Source organism: Gavia stellata, chromosome 9, assembly GCF_030936135.1.
Source record: "Gavia stellata isolate bGavSte3 chromosome 9, bGavSte3.hap2, whole genome shotgun sequence".
NCBI classification, from domain to species: domain Eukaryota; kingdom Metazoa; phylum Chordata; class Aves; order Gaviiformes; family Gaviidae; genus Gavia; species Gavia stellata.
In genome coordinates, this window is record NC_082602.1 from 32,355,322 (window position 1) to 32,379,407 (window position 24,086).

At 35.9% G+C, this 24,086-nt stretch overlaps 1 protein-coding gene across 1 annotated transcript in view; it reads left to right on the forward strand.

The window, feature by feature from the left end:
* Positions 1-24,086, forward strand: part of ATRNL1 (attractin like 1) — a 528,296-nt gene that overhangs the window by 35,786 nt on the left and 468,424 nt on the right. The window contains exons 2-5 of the mRNA XM_059821151.1: positions 9,034-9,117; positions 11,143-11,256; positions 13,403-13,531; positions 16,716-16,924. Coding sequence (XP_059677134.1) covers positions 9,034-9,117; positions 11,143-11,256; positions 13,403-13,531; positions 16,716-16,924 — 536 coding nt within the window. The remainder of the gene's footprint in view (positions 1-9,033; positions 9,118-11,142; positions 11,257-13,402; positions 13,532-16,715; positions 16,925-24,086) is intronic.

Sequence of the window (24,086 nt, forward strand, 5' to 3'; positions counted from 1 at the left end):
TTCTGACTTCAGGTTAAACCTTGGGAAAACAGGTCAGCCATTTCTCAGTAGAATATGTGTACCTGGGTACCTGTGTTAAACAATTAGGCTGTAATCTCTAAGAATCTGGTTTTGTTCATCTCACAGATACAGAATCAGGTACTTTTGAAGTTATATTAAAACCCAAAAGTTTCTTAATGGACATCTACTATGTTTATTAGGGGAGGAATAGGGGCACAACGAGAGCTATAGGTAGGGACCACTTTTCCTGAAGATAATCTGGGTAATTTGTTAAAAATATTTGTGTGACGTTTTGTTCTCATTACAGTGTGTGAATATCACTATTCAAAAAGACTGAGGATCCACTGAAGGGCAATAATGCATTTAACGAGAGATTTCTGAGCGCTGATCTGTTTTTCCTTGCTTGCCTCTCTCTTCAGTCAGCTTCTTAAAGTGTTTATCATGCTGGCTGCACTCTGCCATTCTCCCTCATACTGTATTAATGTCTTTGCAGACCAGATTTTGTTAGACTTTGCTCTCTGTCTTAATTATTATTTTTTTTTTTAGATTCCAGCCCTCTCAAAAATTTGTTTTTCTTTTTGGAGAAGTTCTGTTATTCCAAGATCTGGGTTAATTTTTGAAGTTATAAACAAATACTTGATACCAGTAGAGAAAATGGTGTGTTTCTTTGCTTAGATTTAAGGCAATGAGCATTTGGAATTTTTTTTATAGTTATGGCTTATACTTGCATATTTTAAAGAATACATGTATGTAATCTGAAGAACAGTCTGAAGATAGAAGCCATCCTGACTTTTTCAAGACCTGTGCTGTGAAGCTATGCTTTCAGTAGTGGTATTTGCTCCGTTTATGTATCAAGCTGTTAAACGAAAATAGTCCAATCATTAGTGCAGTGAGAGAGATTCACCTCATCTCTTGGCCTCTGTTCTTCCAAAACTCTGGAATTCATTGTGTGAAAGAAACTTGACACAAGCGTTTTGACATATGCTGTTGCCGGAAACTAATGGGAAAATTTCTCTGCATGCAGAAAAAGTAGAAAGTTCTTCTCTAGATGCACGTCAATGTTTTTCCTCAGACTTAATATTGGAACCGTAAGGAAGAAGATGACCTTGTGTTTGCACCTCTATTTTGCAATGCTGATGTCTGGCAACTGCCTAGTTTTAACCAACACAAAAATGGCACCATGTTGTAATTGATTGAATGACTTGCGTTATACTATATAAAGTTAATGCAGCTGTCATGATGGGGACCTTCTACATATCTGCACTTGAGTTTTAATTTTTGTTAGTACTGACTTTATGTTAGTGCTTCGTAAGGTGAACGAATAATGAATATGAATAATAATTCAGAAACTGTTGACATGGCTGAGTAATAGAAAAATGTGTGTTATGCAAAAGGTAGGAGTTTTTTTTAAAAGAACTTTATGATAAGTATACACAAATGGAATTTAATCTTTTCCTGTGGAGTCCATTGATTTTTAAGTAGGATTTCTCACTATGCAGTGGTCAGGAGTTACCATCTCATCTTTCAAGTGAATGCTTATATCATGGAAACAAAAATAGATTTTCCTACTGAGAAAGAGATTATAAATGAAACTTCCCATGCAGCAAGTTCCAGATCATGCAAGCTGCATTGATCCCATATAATACTGCCTGAAAAAAGTTGTACTGATGGAATTGGATTCCAATTTCTACACTTCAGTAGGCATAATTAACCCCAGTAAGATGAACTAGAGTAATACCTTTTAGTTCCTCCTGTGGAGGAAGTTAGCAGTCACAGGGAATTACAAGTTGTATACAAATCAGCATGCATGAAGGCAGTTATTCTGCTACTTACATTCAGGAGAAGTGGCTACATTAAGAACATTAAATACTACTTCTTCTTTCGTAACTATGCTGGTCAGACTACAGCTGGAGTAGTAGGTACCATTTTGAGATGCAGATGAACGGGAGAATTTCTAGAGGAGGGAAGTCTAGAAAACGATGCGTGAGGCATGCTGGATTAAATTGCTTAATTCAGAGAAGAAAAGCCTAAAGGTAGATGTTTGTAAAAGGTAAGCAGAAAGAGGAAGGGAATTACCTGTTTTCCAGGTCTGCTCCGAGTAGGACAGGAAGTAATATGTTTAAGTTGAAGTAAGAAAAAAATTAAGTTAGACATTTAGAAGAACTTTCTAACAATAAGGATAAGTCAGTACTAAAATAGATTGCCTAAGAAGGTTGTAGACTTGTCTCATTGGAATTGTTAAGAACAGATTAGACAAATAACTGTATGGTTGATCCTGCCTTGGGGTATGCGTTGGGGCATGTTGTAACTGAATGGCAATTTAAGGGTTTTTTTGGGGAAAAAATGTCAAGTACCACCTAACACTGTGAGGAGGTAGAAGAAAATCCTTAGGTAGTCTCATACAGTATTTCCACAGTAATTTTAATTTACCTTTAATGTTACTATATTACTCTTATTTTCTGCATCTGGTTTGTCTGTCAAATCTTCATAAGACTGTGCTCACATTTGCTTCTTTCTAGTCACTTTATAGATTCCCTTTTAATGTGTCACAGTCACACATTGAGATCTCATGCTAAATGAATGGTCTGTGTTCTGTGAATTTATATAATATTATGCAGGCTAAGGAAGGGAACAGATTTTAAAAAACTTTTAGGTAAGTGAAAATACATTGCTTAAGTAAGATGCCATGTAAGTTTGTAGTTGGAGAGGAACACCTGCTCTATGCAGTATTCTTTCAGTAGTTTTTGGGACTATTACAAAAATGTACCATAGAATAACAGCCTTTTTCAGAGACAGTAAATGAGGAAACAAAACACCTGTTGAAGTTAAATCTTGAATTTACGTTTTGCACCAATCAAAGATTACATCACTGTTAACTTTATTAACAAAAAAAAAAAAAAAGAAAAAATTCCCCAAACCCCAAAAACTAAACACTCAAGAGAAAAATATATTTGTGTCACACGTAAGTGTTAAGCTGCTTGAAATACAGAATATATTCTTATGGGGAAAAAATGTTGTCGTAGTCTTCGTTTTACTTTTCTGGGATTTTTGGATTGTTTTGGAACCTGTTTTTGTTTAAAATAGAGGGAGGAACTGAATACTTGAATTAAGGAGTAGGGGCATTTTACAAAAGAAACTGTTACTTTGTCAGTGAATAAAGTGGAGCCTATTTACCAGCCTGCCTTTGATTAGCTAGCATGTGAAAAGCTCTTGTGAATGTCCTTACTGTTTCTAAATATACATTCTTTTATTAATGCAAAGCAGTATGTAACAAGTATAGGAGTGTGATTGGCTTATGCAAATATTTTCTTAATGTATTAAATATTTATTCCTTTTGATTAGTCATTGAGGAAAAATTAGAACTACAGTATGTTCAGTATATTCTATTTTAGTGTATGTTGTGGAAAAAAAAATTAACCGACAACAAGTTTCTACAGTAAATGTAAAAAATGCAGGAAAATCAAATGCAAATTCTTAGAATTTTTGTCAGGTGCTGATCTATGCTTTATGCCTGGAAAAGAAAAGTCTGGGGTTTTGGGTTTTTCAGAACATGCTGTTTTTCAGATCTTCCTTTGAAAAAAATATTAAAAAACCTTCTTAATCTATTACTTAAAATAAATTACTTAATAAATGGGATTGACTGCTGCAGGGAACAGGCTGTCTCCCCTGCACAGCAGTGGTTTGTATGTCTTAGCTTCTACTTGAGACCCTAAAGGTTTCAGTTTAGGCTGTACAAAGTTGTATGTATATTCCTTGTGGTGCATCCATCTATATCACTTCAAGGTAGTTGTCGCTGAGAAATGGGCTCTTGATCTCTTCTGTATTTCTTTCTGATATCATAGTGCTCACTGATTCTGGTTTGTCCTCTAAAGGGGTCCAAAAGTTTTTTAATCTTTTTTCTTAATGTATTCATCTGATCTCATCTGGGATATGTGAAGAGCCTCTTTCCCTGCTGTAAAGATCAGGCACAAGATCTTGAGCTGGAAGGATTGCTCCTACTTGTATTTATGAAGGATTTGATCTTACAACTTTGAAGCACAGTTATTGATTTTTTTTTTTTAATAAAACAAGTTTTCATAAAAGATGAAAAGGAGATGGAGGAAAATTTTGCAACAATGAGGAGAATAGTCCTTGACTGACACACAAATACCGATACTGAGATGAATCCGTATAGCCAAATATGCTCTGTATCTTATATTCAGATATTTCTGAAGTAGGAATTGCAAAGTAATCCAGCATTTCATAAAATTCTGAGTAGAAATATGACACTAAGTAATATAGAGATAGATGAACCTCTGCATAACCCCTTCTTTTATTTAACAGTGAATATTTGTAATATTATTAATGTGCCTTATGCTTTGTTTCTCCTAACATACCTGTATTGTAAATCGGACCTCTGTCTGTCCATCTACCAACAGTCTTGTTGACTTCACGTTCTGTTGATGACAGAAAATACCCAATGACTTCTGGTTTAAATTAGTGCCCCTTTCGGAAAGATTTGACAATACTGTTCTTTTACAGGAAGATACAGGAGATGACATGATTGCATTTTTCACAGATCTATAAATATTACAGCCAGGAAGGACCATTTTAATAACTTGCTCTGATGTCTTCTGTATTGCAGGCCATAGATTTCATCTGACTACTTCATTTTAGACCAATACTTTCTGACTGAACTAGAACATACTCTTCTCTTTTCTTGAAATGGTGTCAGTCTTGATTTAAAGTCTCTGCAGTGGTAAATATAAATGTTACCGCTGTGAATTCTAACTCAGTTATATTTGCCATTGTTTTATAACGCTGGTAATATTCCAGGGGAATATAGATTTCCCTTTGTTTCATGTTTTGGTTGCCCTGTGTTGACTTCAGGCTTTTAGCCCTTGCGTTTCTGGTATATGTCTGTAGATAGATGAAACAACCTGTAGTGCCACATATCTTTCATGTAGGCTATTATTGACTGATTAGCTTGGTGACTGACTAATCTGTCACTGATGCTTCTGAATGTTTTTAAATCTGCTGTGCAGCATCCTGACTTCTCTCTATAATTTGGTAGATCTGTTTTACAGAACACAGAGAAGGGAAATGTTCTCTTGGCACGCACCTCTAATTCTTTATAGGTTTTGATTATAACCCTGCCAACTAAAAAAATATTGTTGTGTTTATGAAAGCTGGCATGCAATTTAAAATGACAACATACAAATCAGCTGCCCCCCTGTGCATTCTGTTCTGAAAGCTGGAGTCTAGGCGTGATAAACCTGTGGTGCTTAAGCAGGCCACACAAATTGTTCTGGCTGTCCCTTCATCCCTGAAGCTTTCTCAGCAATGAGCAGGCAGTGGGTGCAGCACGTAGGCATCGTTCTGGCTATTCCACCTCTGTGACTAAAGAGTGTGTAGTCATGTTGGCTCATCTGGATTTTGGTTATTTGACAGGATCACTGTCAGTCCCAGAGGAAGGCTATGTCCACGAATACCTGGCCTTATATGATAGAGGATATTGGCCTTGATTTGGTATGAGGTTGCGTGAAAGCGGAACTGCTTATCTATGTGTTATTTATGGGATTTGGGATTTGATAACATTTGGAAAGAAAAATTATGCAGAAAAGTTCTTGGTATGACTCAAGAAACTTAAAAGTAATACCCCTCTGTCTTGCTATGTATTTATTTTAAATAGAACAGCCCCTTTATCTTACCATTTTCCATAACCATTATTACAAAGCACTGTCATGCTCTTATTTATTCTTTACTTTTTTCAGCGAAGTGCAATAGCTGCTTCAAAGGCTATCTGCTCTTCCGAAAGAAACTATTTATCAAAAAATTATCAGCCTACGTGAAAAGGGTAATTGTTTGCACTTTACTAGTGCCAAAGGGCTGATTTAATAAAAACACCTCTTGTAAGTCACCTCCATTGCATTATACAGCTACTAAGAAGGCAATGGTCATGACTGCAAATGAATACTTGTGATATTTCACACTTCTTGCAGCAAAATAAATGTTCTGTGGCTTGCTATATAAGACTTTACCTCTGTGTATAAACCATGACAGCACTAAAATTATTTTGATTGGAGTTTTATGCATCACTGCCTTTTTTTGCCAAAAAAATTAATGTTTTCAATCTAGCACACACTCAAACATGGGATCTGCTCCTGTAATCAGCTTTACTAAGGTTCTGCTAGAGGCCAAGCATCAATATTAGCTTGATTTCAAAATCAGTGATGTGCGACCTAGACTGCTAAGTTATAGGTTCGTATTATGTTCAGCATTATCCAAACAATGTAATTAATATGTAAAGAAGCCAGAAATAACCCTGAAAACCCCATTTCTCATGTATATAAACATTAAAGTATACCTTTAGGTGAAGTTGATATTTCTCAACAAAAAGAAATATTGTAAACTTAAACTGCATATGTCGTTTGCTTTCTTCAAGCAGAAGTTTTCTGTGGCCGGGCACTGATTCACACAAGAGCACCTGGCAGGAGCATGGTCAGCCTTTCCCTGTGGCCATCACTGAGGCTTCTCCAGTGTACGGCAAGGGAGGAGTGGGAGTTACCAGCTGTGCCTCTCATCATTCATTGCTTTGCTTATGAGCTACACCAGCATTTGTATAGCCCTTACCAGGAACCAAAGCTTTTGGGGAGTGGTGTACTGCAGTATTCAGACCAGCTCAGTCTATTGGGTTTTATTAGGGAAATTTTCTCTCAGCTGTCAGCTGACTGAAGTGTATGGTTGTTGTTTGCTTTTTATTTTTTTTTCCTCCCAGTGTGTTGCTCATGTTGTTCTTTTTATTCAGAAACAGAAAATATGTTATTGATACTGTTTTTATGCCTTGAAAATGTTTTGAAGTACAATTATTTGGACAGCTCCCCATATTAGAGAGCTTTGTCTCGTTTCATCAAAAGGAAAGCGTGGGTAAAGGTCTTAATTCACACCACCAGTGACTGGAACAGAGTGGCTTATAATGTGCCTAACAAACTGATGCTAGTTCTTACAGGACAGGTGAAGGAACTTGTTTAAAAACCTGAGTTTGCACGGACCTTGTCTCATAAATACTTCTTTCTTGGTCCCTTGTTTTTATTTCTTTTCCACATGTCTAGTTTTATGTTTGGAATTACAGACCTCTGTTAATAAGTATGCGATTAGTGTTCGATATGAGTAAATAATTTGCAGTAGATGTGGTAGTGAATATTTTTAAAATTGGTTTATACAGCTTCAAAGATAGTAGGATAGCAGGTACTGAATTCCTGTTCAGCTAGACTCCAGGTGAGAAAATTTAGCTGTGACTTGGTCAGCTTGTTCAGTATTGCTCTGGACTTAGATCTAGTCTATTGATTTATTAAAAATACTGAAACAAAACAGAAAAACCCCAACTGCTTCTTTTTTCTTATTCAGTGATACTTAGTCTTAACGATTATCTTTCCACACTATAATGAAAGAAATCAGTGTTTCTGAGTATGTATTTATATTTGTTATTATTGTTGTAACGTTTTAAAGAGTAGGATGGTCAGTTTTCCCAGTGGAATAAGGCCACCAGAGATGTGTATTAAGGCCTGAACTATAGAACATGATCATAAAGGATGCAGAAAATGGGGTAAGTTAGTGAAGTTACAGTGTGCTGAAGATACTAAGCTCTTTTCTGAAAGCTTTTATGTTAATAGATTATTGAATTTCATTTGCTATTTTATCACTCTGTATAGATGAATGTGAAGTAATGTATATGAATGGAGGAAAAAGGTATTTCTACATTAAATGAATTTCTATATGTAATGAGTCTTGAACTATCTATTATCACTCAGAAAAAAGTTATAGCAGCTAGCTGTGTTTAAAATGTCAGCATAATAGCTGTTGAAAGAGCAAATAAAATGCTAAGATGAAAATAGAAGACAGTGGAAATCATTATTTTGCTACTATACAGATTCATGGTTCACTTGCATCTTGAATACAATATGCTGATCTCGGTGTTGCATTTCAGAAAGGGATAGGAGAATAGAAAAGATAAAAAAGGCAGTAAGCAAGGATTTCTCAGGTTAGAAAAGGGACGGTGGAGAGAAGGGGGGGAAACAACACAGATCTTTACATTTTGAGTGGGATAAAGCATGTGAATAGGGTATTGTTGTTCATTATCTCCTCCAATACCAGACTTAAGGATGTCAGATGAAATTGCTGAGATGTAGGCTCAGGACAGAAACAGTTGAGGTGGCTCTTCATATATGTGTGGAATTCATTCTTGCCAGACGTTCTAGATGCTGCAAGTTTATGTGAGTTTATGTGGGCAAACTCCTAGGAGAAACGCTAACCCAAAACCAACACAAAGGCACAACCTCTGGCTGAGAATGTCCCTGAGCTGCAAGCCGTTGAAGGTGGTGTAACGCTGTGGGGAGTATCTGTAGGGATTTAAATTCTTTCCTGGGTATCCACTGTAGGCCATTGTCAGAGGCAAGGTGATGGCCTACGTCAGCATTTTAGTCTGACCTTTTATAGCTGTTCATATGCATTTTATTTAGTTTCTGTGTAGTTCAGTGTTGTTCTGCTTTCCCATGTCTCATCACTGACCAGGAGTAAGGCAGGGACAGGCCGGCACTCATGCTTTTTTAATTTTATAATTTATGCCTTAATTTCTCTTGATCTAGAACAGTTTTCGCACTGCTGCTGTGGTCTAATTTCAGAAGTAAGGTGGAAAGCAAAAGAAACAAGCAAACCAAACCGAAATACTCTTAAACAAAAACCGCTTTACATTGTCTTGGATCCATTTTGTGTGAAGGATAGTTTAAATTATATGTAGTATTTGCTTGCTACTGAACTAGAAAAATTAGAAGTCTTGTGATTGCCTAGGGAAAGAAAGCAAATCAATGTTACAGAATAATCAGAATTCTAGTTTTTATGAGCAAAAATAGTGTGACAAGAAATATGAAGAGAGACTTGACTCTTTCCCCTGCCCCCAATTTTCTTTCCATGCAGAAAGAATCTATTGCCATGTGGATGATGTGTGTTCTGTTGTGTTGTCTCTGATTTATTACAGTACTGTTTTTTCTCTTGTAGGTTAACAGAACCTTCTGGATATTTAACAGATGGACCAATAAATTATAAATATAAAACTAAATGTACATGGTTAATTGAAGGATAGTAAGTATTTATTTTCATAGCTTAAATTTTCTGACAGTTTGGTGCTGTGTATTCTAGAGATCTAAAGAACTCCCCAAGTAGAAACTGCATCTGGATACAATATAAACAGTTTTGTATTTTTTGTTTGTTTTGGTTTTGTTTATATGTTAGAAAGATTAAAAAAAAAAAGCTGAAGTAGGATTTTCAGGATTGCTCAGAGTTGGCCAAAGTCCATTCCCATTCAAATTGCTGGCAGAAGTTAGGCTGACATTGGAATTTGGCCAGTGCTGCAAGCTCTCAAAACCCTATGATAAATTTGTTGCCTGTTTGAGTACCTTTACATAAGTTCCAAATGTGGTTACAGAATCCTATTATTTAACTCATTATCTCAGTTACTTATCTTATTTAACTCATATCAGTGATAAATCAGGAATGGCTTCAAGTACAGAATGCTTCCCGTGTAATGATAATTATTCAGTTACATGTTGCTCAAAAGTTAGTGCTTCTATAAAGTATTTTCTTTTGCATTCTAGTTTTCCACATGTACTTAATTTTAAAATCTTATTGTGCTCACAGTTTATACGGTTTAGATGTCTCATGTCTGTTGTGAATTTTTCAGTTTATGCGGCACAGAAACACGCAGACATGCACAAAGAAATAATGAGACATATGCACTAGTATGTCTAACTGTTAAAGGCACAGATTTGTTAAATTTCAGTGGGACTTTTTTCCCCCCAGGCTATGGGTCAGGGTTTTGCTGAAGAATTTAGCTAGGTCCAAGTTCTACTAATGTTCTAGAAGAAAATTGCGCCCTTCTGTATTCCCATATTGTCATAATCTCAATTACCTTAAATGCTCTGTTGCTGTAATTCAGTAATGATCTATCTGGTCTAATTTTGGTCTGCTTATATGCAGATAGTAATTTAAACACAACAGCAATGAAGTTACAGGTAGTTTGCAAAATCATTTAAGTAGAAGCTTCAATATCTAGGTGACTAGGCTATAGCTGAATATCTTTCTGACATGGGTAGACTTCTCTTTTTACCCAAGCTAGCTCAGGAATATTTGCACTGCACTGCACTACACTATGCTAAGGTGGAAACATGCCTCAGGACGGTATGCTAACTCTGCTTTGAAGTTGGTCTTCACCCTGTTCCTCTTTGCAGGAGATGGTAGAGTGGGTAGCTGGAGGAAACAATATTCTGTACAGTGTGTGGAGGAGGAATGCAACCCAGTAACATAGTGCAAAATGTCAACACACAAGGAAGTCACATATGTATGAAATACTCTCTCAAAAAATCAACAAAGAGCTCTCTCAAAATGATCACTCACAAAAAAAAAAAAGTACATGTTTTCCAAACTGACAAACTGCACTCGAGCCTGTCAGTAGGGGCGGTGGGGGAATGAAATAAAAGAAAATCATTAGTATGTTGCATGGAATATATTTAGGAGTCTGCTAATTTTGTCATATGAGAAAATTGCCCTTTCAGAAATCCTACAGTCCCCATCTGGATCTCCACCAAAAACTGGTGAAATCTGACTCCCAGGTGTCAGATGGGGAGGGAGGGGAAGAAAAAATAAATCTTGCACTAATATTGCTTGCTATTTTAAGTTTGTGTTTTAAGATTTTTATTTTCAATAACTAGTATAATACTGGAATGAGGATCTGTAGGTGATTTTCTCTTGAAAGACTCTTTAAATTTCATAGAACTGACCTTGTAAAATAAAGCTGGTATATTAAAATAGGATATTCTAATTGCTCTAAATTTGTGGTTCTGAATACTTATAAAACCTGGTGAACTTAAGTCTCTTGTTAACTTTAGGGATTAGTAGACTTGTACTGAAGATGTTATTTTTAAAATTTTCTAAGATAAAGTGAAATATTTGCTCTGATTTTTGTTATGCAACTCTTTGAAATATTTAGTTAGTACTCAAAATGTTTTAATAGAGTTATGCTGGCATGATCAATTTTGTTGTAAGTTCTTTATCTTATGAGCTTAATACTTCTGTAAATAACTTTTTACATCAATGTTCTTCTTTTTTCAGTCCAAATGCAATACTAAGATTAAGATTTAATCACTTTGCCACAGAATGTAGTTGGGACCATATGTATGTATATGATGGAGATTCAATATATGCACCTTTAATAGCTGTATTTAGGTGAGTGTATTTATTAGCCTTTTAGTCTGAGTAGCCATGTATGGACACTTTTAGTTTGCGGTGAAAAAAACTTCATTAGAGGCTTTAATTTGTTAAATAGCTTGCTTTCTTTTATTAATATTGTGAGAGTATGTATGTAAAGTTATACTAGAATAAATTGCAAAACACTACTTTTTTGGTTAGGTGATCGTGGCATAAATCCATTACGTGGCTTGTACTTAGTGCTGACATTGCATGGAGTGTCAATGCTCACAGACAGACAATCAGAAATGTATTTTCCAGTAGGCTTCCAATAGTGACTCCTGAGTTTTAATGTGCATTAAATGTGGCACTGGCCAATAGTGTCAGTGTCTGATCCTACTTAAGGGAGAACTGCAATCTGTGACTCAGGCAATGTTGCACTGTGTGTAAGTTGTAAAAAATGGGTGCCTAATGCCTTCTACATTTCTGTATGAAGAATGAAGAGGCTTGTTCAGGGCATCTGATACAAAGGCTATCTTAAGCACTAATTTTGTAACATGTTTCCTTAGATTGCTAAACTGGGCATCATTATGACTAAGTCATAGTGGGTAAAATAAAATCCTTGAAAGTCCTGGAGGAGAGCTCAAATTTGCTAACAACTGAAATGATGGAATTTATTTCCTTTTTGTTGTTACTATTAGCTTATGAGAATTGCTACACAACTAAATCTTTTTTTTGGGTTAATATTTGTTGTCTAGAATCATAGTGTTACTTTGTAGCAATGTTTAGAAATAAACATAAATTCAACAGCAATAAACAACGAGCATAGCAACTAATACTGAATAAAAACTAATTATTTGCCTTCCAAATGACAATAAACCATTGAGGTAAAGAAGTAGGTCCATGCACTGCATTTCCTATGTGTCCAAGAGAGAAAAGCAGGGTGTATGAATTTTAACACTTGTTTCCTCCATTCCTGGGCTTTACCAAAAAGTTTCAGTTGGTTTATTCCTATCCTTCCATTAAAATTTTGGGAAACATTCCAGAAAGAATATTCTATGCAAGTGGGCTATACTTTATTAGAGAGAAGGCACAGGATCCTAATCCTTTTAAGTCAGTAAAAGTTTTATCTTGGGATATCCACTGAGTGCAAAGCTATATGGAAAAAATAAACAAACAAAACAGAAACTGTTTGTGCATATATACACACATACTCTGTGGGGCAGAAATGGTACTTAATTTTGTGTTATGAAATACTGACGATGCTGCTGAAGTTTAAGAAATACTAATTGCATAAATGATAGTGCTTTCTCCTAATGGAACAAAACTCAGGTCATCCTCTGTTCCTTCCCCACTATAGCAATCTACATCTTCTTCTCTCCTAATTCTCCTGAATTGATACATAATTGCTTGGGGTTTTTTTCCCTCCCAAAGTGATATTTGTCAAATGTGTCTAGCTACTATTCAGGAGCCTGACTTGTAGCATGAATGGAAGGAAAGAGGAGGTTCCTCTTCCTGTGTTCTTTACTTCAAATGTCTTTCAGTTTATTGATTGATAGTGTTTTCCTTAGGAATCCTATAACTTTTAATTTATATTTTCAATGTGGCACTGTTTTATGTAGGTGATCCTTTTTCTCGGTATTTTAATATATCCCTTGTTTTTCCTACTTCAGTCTTTATTTAACACTGACATCTTAACATCTTTCTGAAGTTTTAAAAAGTATTTTATTTTCCATTGAAAATTGCCTTTTCATGGAAATTACTTAATTATTATACTTTCTAGGTTTGAAATTCTTTAATCAAATACTATGTGGAAATAGAATTCATGCTGAAAGGCAGTGATTGTTAAGCACCTGTCTGAAGGATATATATATATTTTTCAAAGTTAAAATAAGTTTTAAAAATTATACTGACAGTGCATTCACTCAGAATAATCTGATGTGAAATTTTGCATTACTGTATGAGGGAGGAAGTTTTTTGTTTTGTTTTCCTGGGAAACCCTACCTTAACTAGCAGAGGCATGGACAAGTTTTAAATGCATTTTATTATTCATTTTTTTAAAAAGAAGTTTTTAAATGAGATTTGTGAGTTAGCTATTCTGGTTGTTAATTATATAGACAAGATAACTCCCTCTTCCTTCCCCCCCAAGGCTGATTAAAAACATTATTCTCATTTTCTTTTCCAGTGGTCTAATAGTCCCTGAAGTGCGTGGAAATGAAACCGTTCCTGAAGTAGTTACTACATCTGGCTATGCATTGCTACACTTTTTTAGTGATGCTGCTTATAACCTAACTGGATTTAACATTTTTTACTCGTAAGTATTTTTTTAATAAGTAATTACTTTGTTAATTAGCCTATCATTTCTTTCAGGAGAATGACAAACTCATGGAAAGTGTTTATTGATCTTATTAATAGTGCAAGAGTTATGCTGTGTGTTATGTTTCTAAAACCAGGGAGCTCGGGTTGTAATGAGTTGTCATTAAGGTACTAGTTTAAAAAAAAAAAAAGAAAAAGAAAACGAGATAAAGTACGTTGTTCTGAATGAAGCCATATGGCCATTCCAAGAGTATGTTTTTCCTATGCCATATGGAACTAGAATGTATCCCTTCCAGTATTTATCCAACACGTGTAGTTGTCATATGGAATAGAAGGGAGATTATATCTACTGTCATGTCAATTCCCTTCTCTTAAACTATGATCATCTGTTGCTTGATTTTTCTTGCTGAATATACTTTTATGACTTTTGACACCTTCACCAAAGTCCTACATTTATTTTTGTGCCAGCCACAAGGGTTTTATTCCATTTCTTCTCTACTTTACAGGTACTTTCCCCTCCTATTGTCCATCTCAGTCTGCATTCTGCCTTCATAGTTCTTATCTGGACTGTCTATCTCTTATTTTCTCTGATGGCAAAGTCCAATCTGGTATATGCTTTCTTTCCTCCAGTCTGCTTTTCTGTATCAGCAGCTCGAAAGATGCATCCAATGGACCTGAGCCTTTTCCTTCTTTATATGCACCAGCTGTTGATTGCTACTTCTGTCTCATTTGGGGGACATGCTTGTGACACATGATGCAGTGTCTCTTTTATACCAGATGTTTTAGTTCAAGAGGGGATTGCTTCATCCTGTTGAACCTGTTTATTCATGTGATAATTTTCCCATGATTGAAGATATTCTTGCACCTTTCTTTCAATTCCATCAGATTCTGAAATACCGTATTTTGGGATATGGTGGCCAGCACTACACTTCAAATGTGGAAGTACATGTAATATTTTTGTCATTTTTTTACTAATTTAAAATTCCTATTTGTGCTTCTGACCGTAGTATTACTCTTGGTGGGGGTCTTTGTTAAATTGTCTATGGAAAGATTGTTTTTGTTATTTGCAGCAGTTTGCCTACCTTTTACCAGATGTTAATTAGCTATTCAGAGTTTGGGAAACCTCTCTAAATATGTTGTATTGGAAATGGCAGTTTGGCAGACTGGGTATTTTTAATTTTTGTTGGTTGACATCAGTAAAAAGCAATCACCTGGCAGACGTCTCTACTGTAATTAGATACATTTTTTCAGTTATCCCTGAAGCTTTTATTGTACTTTTTTTGTTTGTCTTGGGAGCAAATGGCAAGATGACATGGCATTCTTAAGAAATGAGTGCATGTGCTCTGCATTCTTTTATGACTTGGTAATGTGGTGCATGCTACATATGATTACCTAATTTTTTTGAAGATTTAAAATAAATGAAAAAACCTGCCAGTTTTTAATTCCATTACATATATAACTCACAAAAATTTATGTACTCTGTTCTTCTGTTACTTCTATTGCAATGGATACTTTAAAAATATTTTTTTTTAGTGAGCCAACAGTAACTCTATTTATGCTAAAAGAAGTACCTATGATTGCTTTTTATGGCTGCATTAACTTTTTTTCTATCACTGATCTGTTGCACTCTGCTTTTGTTACCCTCTTTCTTCCTTGGTTTGGTAACCCAAAGCAGTTTTTGTCTCCATCTTTGACTTCATCTTGATGGACCACTCGAGTTCTTTTATTTTGGGGAAGACAGAAGCACTGCATCTGTGATTAAAATCCCATGCCAGCTGCAAACAACAATAGTTACTCCAGAACTCTCTGAGTAAATTTTGTGTTCCTTGGAGTCAGGCAACCTGCTTCCAATTCTGCTGATCCAGTTTTTCTCATTCTGTTTGAATCCTTAAGGAACCCATTGGAGTGGGAATATGTCTACTTTTAAACTGCTATCTCTATTGCTGGAAAGACCTAACTGTTCACCTTCCTGCAGAACACTCTCCCTGTGAAGTCAGGGGGAGAGGTTCCTCACAGCTGTGATATACAGCAGTTAATGCTATCAATGGTTTTAATGCCATGTGTGTACTAGGAAAAAACCCCAGGACAAATATGGTTCAGAAGTGGATTTTTTTTTTTTCTGTAGTGTAACAGAATCAGTCCTCCGAGGTCTGAGTCTTTAGGGAATGAAAACACGTCTCCTGACTCTCCTACCACAGCTAGATTTGGCCAAAGGCCCTAACTTTTTCAGTTCTTTCTTCCTTTGGTAAGAGCAAGCATTAACAGTTTATTTTGAGTTTCAACCCAACCCTTTGCTGTGAGTCATCAAAAAGGGTTTCAGATCCTTTTTGGACTTCATCATGCACATGCTGCCTGAGATCTATATTCTGTTTGTGGAAACTCTTGGACCATACTTCAACGTTCTCCTTCCCTCCTCGTCTCCAAGGAACTGCCTGCATTTCTGGAACCAGTTTGCATAATTTTGCAGTCCAGTTGCCTGTGATCTCAGTGTTTAGTAGGGTGTATCACAGAAATGCTAACGCCCATAACAGTCACAGACTTCTTCCGGCCTAATCTTTCCTTTTTTTGCATCTCTGACTGCAAAGTTAAGGAAGCAAGATTAAGGTGGCTCTATTATTAAGTTGTTAAAGCATGAAGTGCTGGCTGTACGTAGTTTCAAGATATTGGCCGTCTTGTATTTTTCCTCGCTTGGTTTTTCCAATTTTATTCCCCTTGGATGTTAGACATACTGTTTCATAGCATGGACCAAAGCCACTCGGGAAAACCCTTTAACTGTATGGTGGAGAGTTCAAGGATTACTGCTCACAGTCACTTCCAGTGTGGATGTTCCTAGAGATAATAAGCATTTGAAGGGACTGACTAGAGGGCTTATACTGGAACATAGGAAAAGGTAGATGGTGATCTGTCCAGGCAGGGCCTGTCCTTCTGCTTAATGTTAATACTTCTTGGTAAAGTACAAGATGTTTGTGATCCTGACTGCATCACAGACTTCGTTTGTAAGCCTGGATGAACACCGTTTTAGCTCACTTGCCTGTAAAATCATAATTAAACTTGTGTTTTATCAGTACATAGAAATTTTTCAGGAAAAAAAGTATCTAACAAATACTGTTGCAATACTGACAGATAAAACCAGTCATCAACTCTTGGCTTGTCATTACCCTTATTTTACATATTTTTTTCAGAATTAATTCTTGTCCTAATAACTGCTCAGAACATGGAAAGTGTACAACCAGTGTGTCCGTACCAAGCCGGGTGTACTGTGAGTGTGACAAGTATTGGAAAGGAGAAGCTTGTGATATTCCATATTGTAAAGCCAACTGTGGCAGTCCAGATCATGGGTACTGTGATTTGACAGGCGAGAAGCTGTGTGTTTGCAATGATAGCTGGCAAGGTAAGGTTTTGTTATTTGGAATCAAGTTCATCTTTAAAAAAGAACTGCTTTTAATGCATCCTATCTAGTATGCAAATTAGGTTCTTTAAAGTATAAGCATAAATGAAAAAAATAATTTCTGGAGTAAATTTTCATGTCAACCTAGATGTGTGTACTTTAATGACATAAAAGGCTCCCAGCTGAAGATACTGCGGAAATATCTGACTTAAACTTTCTTATGGTGGGCATTCTTCTTTTTGGATCATTAATTTGAAAAAATATTGGCAGTAATTACTCAAGAGTTGTGAGCACTTCTGGAGACTAAGTTCCTCCATAGCCTCATTTGCTATTCTACTAATTTTTTTAATGTCTAGATAGATTTGATATTCTTCCCCCTTTCTTAATGTCACATCATCACATCATATTTTTAGTGCTCCATGAAGTAAGTATTCACTGTCTGGTGTTTAGTTGTGTGTTATTTGTATAGACTTTCAATGAAAAAGGAAGGTAAGCCATTTTGTTACGATGGTACAAGAATGTGTATGTGGACACGTACTGTGAAGTAATGGATGTACTGTAAACATGTGCTGTAGTTTTACTCCCAGAACCAAAAATAATTGTTTCTTCTTAAAGAAACAATTAAAGGTCAATTATTTAAGATTTTAAATGTTTCATTCACTTACCATAGTTAGACTAGATGTTTGTGATTTTTTTTTCTTTTTGTCCTTTACCACTCCTATTAAAAGTCTCAATTGGATTAGCTTGCTATGCATTGAAATTGCCATTCTTCTCTTAAAAGATACATTAAAATACTTCCAGATTACTTAGCTGATATGCTGCCTTCCCATTACTTCCTGCCTCTACTTTTGTTTTATTGATGTTTCTTTTTGCATGTCAGAGGAAATGACTTTTTTACTCCTATTAGCTGTCGCACCTATTAGACCAAAGACACGGTGAGATTTAATACATTTCTCTTCGTAATAATTAATGAAGGTGTTCGTTAAAAGGCAGTCAGTGCACCCACAGAAAGGAAGTGGGTTAGCAATATGGTCGTTGAATGGAAACAGTGCAGACTTGTTACTGAGTCTTCCAGAACCTTTCATGATTGTAGTGCACAAAAAAAAAAGCTTAATCTCTGTAAGGAAGTCGTGAATAGAACTTGCAGCAAGAATATCACACTTTTATTTGTGCATTGATTCCTTGCAATCTTTGGAAACACTCTTTAGGCTACACCTTCATTTACAGTGCTATAATCTTCATTAGAACTTTTTAGCACAAAATCATATGAAAATTCTAACTTCCACTGTTGGTACCTTCTTTTCATCTAGCATTTCTGTGCATACTAGCTTCCTATTCTTTCCTACAGTGAGTAGGATTATATAGAGATAATTTGCTTAGTTGTTCCTTGGGTTGTCACCAAACCTACATAGTTCTCAATTATTTTTTTTATTCTGTGCCAGATGAGCTGGCTGGCATACATAATTATTTTTCCTTATTAAATACAAAACAATACCAAACTTTCCTTAAGCTCTCTGGGATACTACGTGCTTCTCTGTTCTATTTATTTGTTTATTTATTTGCATCTATATACTCTGTTTCTAGTTTCTACACTGGCAGTATCTTCTTGTATAGGTTATTTGCAATGCTGGAACCATAAATGTTTCTACTTACCTTGCTACTCTTGCTGTCTGTCAAGTTTTTCTTGTGTTTGGTGATTCAAACCAACTGGCTAAAGTAGGGATTTGATTTCTACATTTTTAAAGAGAATTTTGTGATTCAATGTTTTCACATTTTGATTTTTTTTGAGTATGGTTAGTCCCTATATTAAAAAAATCATTGGACTGCATTGATTGAGATGTACAATAAATAAAATCCATGTTTCAGAACATGAAAAGGGTATTTCATATTTTACGACACATGAGGTTTCTTTCTTTTACAATTGTGACATCTTGTGGATGCTGTGGAAGGAGCATCTCTGAAGAAAATTTCATATTTGAAACAAGCATTCTGAGAAAAGAGAACACCGTATTCTTGGGATAGAATAATTGTTTTGAGTAAAAACTAGGGTCCTGTCGTTATTAGACACATTTTGTGGAAGAAGGATGTTGTAGATGTTTCCAGTTAGCTGCTAGTTGTACAAATATAGAATAATGCCTCGACAATAAAAGCTTCTAGGCTTGGAAAGCAAATAATTTAATAATAATTATTTTTAATAAAAAGTACACTTAACAAAAATGTACTTGTTAAATGTGCTTTTAAAAAAATAAAAGTATTATTTTTAATAATGCTAATAATGTTTAATAATGTTAAATGTTTCTGAGACGGTTGGTCTCAGAAGTACATACAGGAAGACAATTTAGTATTTACCTGAAATCTGGTTAATTTAAAATATTCCGGCAACATAAAAGAGACTGAAGTTTTTCCTGAAAAGTGATTACTCCTATGAGTACTACATCATATTACGTTGTCCCATTACTGGCTAATCTGTCTTGTAATTCTAAAGCAGAATGTGTTGATGCCTGCTGATACAGGCTGTGGATGTAACTTAGGGAGGAAAAAGTCTTAAAACTACCGACTTGTTCTGTTTTTCTTTGCCAGGCACAGATAAAAAAGAAATGGGGACTTGGCTGAGACAAAAGTGGTGGCTCTTGCACTATTTGACCTGTTTAAGAAGCTGAAAAGATAGTTTATAGAAAGACGTTACCTTTTGACAAATATATGGAGCACAAGTCTTATGAGGAGCGGTTGAGAGAGCTGGGGCTGTTCAGCCTGGAGAAGAGGAGGCTGAGGGAAGACCTTATCGCTCTCTACAACTGCCTGAAAGGAGATTGTAGAGACATGGATGCTGGTCTCTTCTCCCAAGCAACAAGTGATAGGACAAGAGGAAATGGCCACAAGTTGCACCAGGGCATGTTCAGGTTGGATATTAGGAAAAATTTCTTCGCTGAAGGGTTGTCAGACATTGGAACAGGCTGCCCAGGGCAGTGATTGAGTCACCGATATCCCTGGAGGTATTTAAAAGACATGTGGATGAGGCGCTTAGGGACATGGTTTAGTGGTGGACTTGGCAGGGTTAGGTTTATGGTTGGACTTGATTACCTTAACGGTCTTTTCCAACCTGAACGATTCTATGATTCTATCTGCTTACAGCCAGCAAGTTCTCCTTGATGTGAAGAACACTGTGTCTTGGATTGTCTCAGGCTGTAAGCGAGCAGAGGAGATTTCAAAACAGTTAACTTCTGAAATGGGGTTACAAATTCAGGGTGATTGGAAGGATTGCAAACAGTTCCACATTTTTAAAAGGGTTAAATGGACTGTCTTTGGACGTGCTGCAAATATTGGTAACTACTATGAATGTGTTGTATGATTTTTTAAAAGTAGTATTACAGGTCTTGTTGATAGAGATGTTCTTTGATTTCTTGAAGGAGCTTGATTTAGTACCGTGTAAAGGAAAAAACTAGCCTGCCCCATATTAAATAGGTTAAAAACTGTTTTACAGAAGGAATTCAAAAGATAGCTACCTGTAGAATATGCAGTAGCTGAGTGATTAATCGGAGAATTTTCCACTGGCCAGTTTTTGTCTGATGTTAAACAACATTTTTTATAAAAGATCTAAATTATTACATATAATTTTTCCTGATAAAATTTTCAAGTAAGATAATAAGATTCACTATGTAGTAAATAAAGGAAGATAGTTGCATTTTAAAAAGCTATAAATCATCCAGTTCAAAGTCATAATTTAGAAAATTGTCTTAATATCACTTAATGTAAAATGATCTAGGAACAAAGACTGTAGGCTATATTGGCAAATGAAGGGCTGTCTAGAAAGAGGTTGTTAAGACTTGCAAATCGCTGTAGGTAATAATTTTCACATGAGCAATTTTGAGTAGAGAGCAAGTGACCCTTTCTCAGAGACAGGTATTTGGGAGATAACATTGGATTATAGTGCCCACTTTGGGGATTGGCACTTTAGGGAGGAGCGTAAACACCAGCGAGAACTCAAGTCATGCCACAAAACTGATATGCTTACTAGAAAACAATCCTGTGATGGGATGATTAAGGAGTTAGTGGTAACTCTAACACTTAGTGGGAGTCCTTGCTGAGAGCTCCTCTACAGGCATGATATCTCCCTGATCCAGTGTGATGTGGGGATGCTCTTGGTGCCGATACCTTTCGCACTGGGTGCAGAAAGGAAAAAAGAGTTGAAGAGTCTATTGAATTTAAGAGAAACTTTATTGGTACTTCGATTAATGAACATCAGTATGGCAAGTGAAAATGGGATCTAAAAGGGAGGAGTTACAGGGTGTGTTTACATTAGTCTTTAAGAGGATCAGTAGGATGCCTTCGAAGCAAATCTGATCCTCCACATGTACTGTGTTTTGGCTTGCATCATGAGGTGGTTTGAAAACACAGGAACTGGATTCCTTTTAGGTGAAACTACACCAGAAGATGAGCTCCAGGGTTGCACATAATGCACAGCAGTCACAAATGGGCACTCAGACCTAGGGATCGCATCTAGTCCAAAGTTAAAACACCAATAAAAATTCTGCACTGTGTATAGTCAGTTGTTTCTCCCTACAGATGTGCTTCTAGCAGATAGAGATGTAGTGGAAGTCCACATTCTGAAATTAAACTAATTAACTTTAAAATAAGTCTGTTAGCAATTCAGGCAGCTTGAATTTTATAACATCTCGCTAGGGAAAAATGAGCCTTTATGTAAGTAGAAAAGTAAACAACAAAAGTGTAAAAGGAGTGCTATGACTACTGCACTGTGAAATTCAGTATTTTGCCTTGCTCGTTAGTATGGCATTTATTCTAACGGCATCTTGAGTATGGCCAGAACTACTATGTCAACGTGTGCCTATACTCAACTTAGATTATGCTGAAGGGACTAACTAGAGTTGAGTTCATTCTGACTGCTTCAGTGGAAGGCTTTGAGGTCATACTGTCTTCTTTGGCCTGCCTTATTCCTCAATGCTGAGATTTAGCAAAGCTGTGCTTGTGTGGTGGTGGTTTATTGAAACTGATGGAGAAGGTTTGAGATGTGAGCTCAGGCAGTGGCAGTTGAAATGCACTGCTGGAAAGAGCATGTGCCAAATGCTGAGAGGTCTGAAATCTGAGATTTTGGCCTGTTGTGCCTGGATGTTCTTGAACAGAAAGTATACAAGTAAGTATTTTCAGAGAAGAGGACCTGTGTGTTAATGATGTAACATTTGTTTTGGACAAACCTGGTTTTGGAAGGAAAAAAAAGTTAGAAGCAGGTGTCTTAACTGTTCTGCCCTGTGATAATCCCCTCTTTTGTCTAGATTTTACTTTTCAGGTTTTCTCCTGGCCAAGTTATCAATTCAGTCAGCTGAAACTGCAGTTTTACAGTCTGGGAGATGTCCTGTTAAATATATGTGCATTAATATTACATATGCACAAAAACCCCACAAACCCAAGGAATCCTTCCCCCCCTGCCCCCCAATTTTAAGTTAAAATCCAATTTCTGCACTCCATATTTGTAAATTTCATTATGTGTGTCATAGAAATTAGAGCTGTCTAATGAAATTTTTGCATATACAGAATTCATAGGAAGGAATTGACTTAACATGAATGGTTATTTCATTTATACTGGAAACATGTTTTTCAGTTTTATGTTCAGATTGTATTTAATGATCTGTCAAGCATCCTTGGAGGACTTTGTGCAATTTGTAAACAAAATATAGCTATCATAATTGGAAATTTAGTGTCTGAAAATTCTGTGTGAGAAAAATAAGTATCCTTATTGCAGAAGAAAGAACATCACAGTTAAATGAAGAGCCAACTTCAGCTTTAAATACCTTTGTGGTGGCAGGTTTAGTACAATTTATTGGATTAATTTCAATAAATTGTTGGCTGCATTAAAATGGTTGATAAAGCTCTGTATGTGCCATTAGGCTGAGATTTAGGAAGGGAGTCCCCTACTACTTGTGAGTTTTAATGAAAAATGTAATCCATTTAAAATAAATCTATGACCTTCTAAATATTTATTTAAAATGCACTCAAGGTAGAACATGCAAACACTTGATTAAACTAATGAACAAATGCAATACTATGTCCTTAACACAAGAAGGGGATAGAGAGTGCTGATCTCCCTGATAAGGGAAGATACTAAATTTAGCTCATTATCTGTAGCACCTTTATTTAAGAATAGCAGGAAGACTATTCAGGCAGCTCAAAACTTGTTAGCTTGATTTCAGCAGTGCATAAAGATCTAGACCATAATTTGAGGAAAGAAATAATTAAACATATGGTGTGATTGAATAGTGAAACAATTGAAATGTGGGTTTATCAATGTAGTTCATACTAAAATAATTTGCAAGAAAAGTGACAAGAAAATGCAATGTATTTTCTCTGAACCTCAGCATTTGATGATAGGAAATCATTGAAATTGAAGAAGTCAGGGAATACATAAGGGAACAGTAAGGGGAACACAGCTTGTTGATTGTGAAATGTGAGTGTGTGTGCTGAATGAGTAATTTAAGATGGAAAGATACCAGTACTACTTAAAGACTGATCTTGTTACATAATTTTTATAATCTACTCAGAAGACTGCTAATGAAATCTGGTAATACAGAAGTGGGAGTTACTTTAAATATGAAGGAGGACCAGAATCTCCTGCACAAAAAGGTTAGAGTAATGTGTGGGATGTAGTTACTTCAGTATAAATTGTAAATTCATACATTTGGGGACTAAGAGTATCAAGAATTTCTTTTATAATCTTGGATTGAAGCGTGGAAGGTAACATGGGAGACAACTGCTTTGTCTATCTCAATTAGAGTATGAACTAATTAATATTCTTAATTTTATATACTCTACGAAGTATAGGCTGTAAAGTGTCAAGTGCACTAGTAGGATAATCAGTCACAGAATCTACAGTTAAATATATGAAAGCATTAGTACTATCTTTCATTTTTGTTACTACACTTTTATGAATAGAAATTGAAACAGGCTCAGAGGGAGAACCATTAGGATGATCAGGTCTATGGAAGATATTAACAGACCATATTTTGTTTAAACTGGTAAAATGGAGGCTGGGAGGGAATAGCGTTGCTGTTTATAAACATGTGTGGGGTATATAGACTTAAAAGGCAGACCAGCTCTTTAAGTCCAGTGATATCAACGCTGGTAGAAGAATAATTGGGGTAAACTACCCATCAAT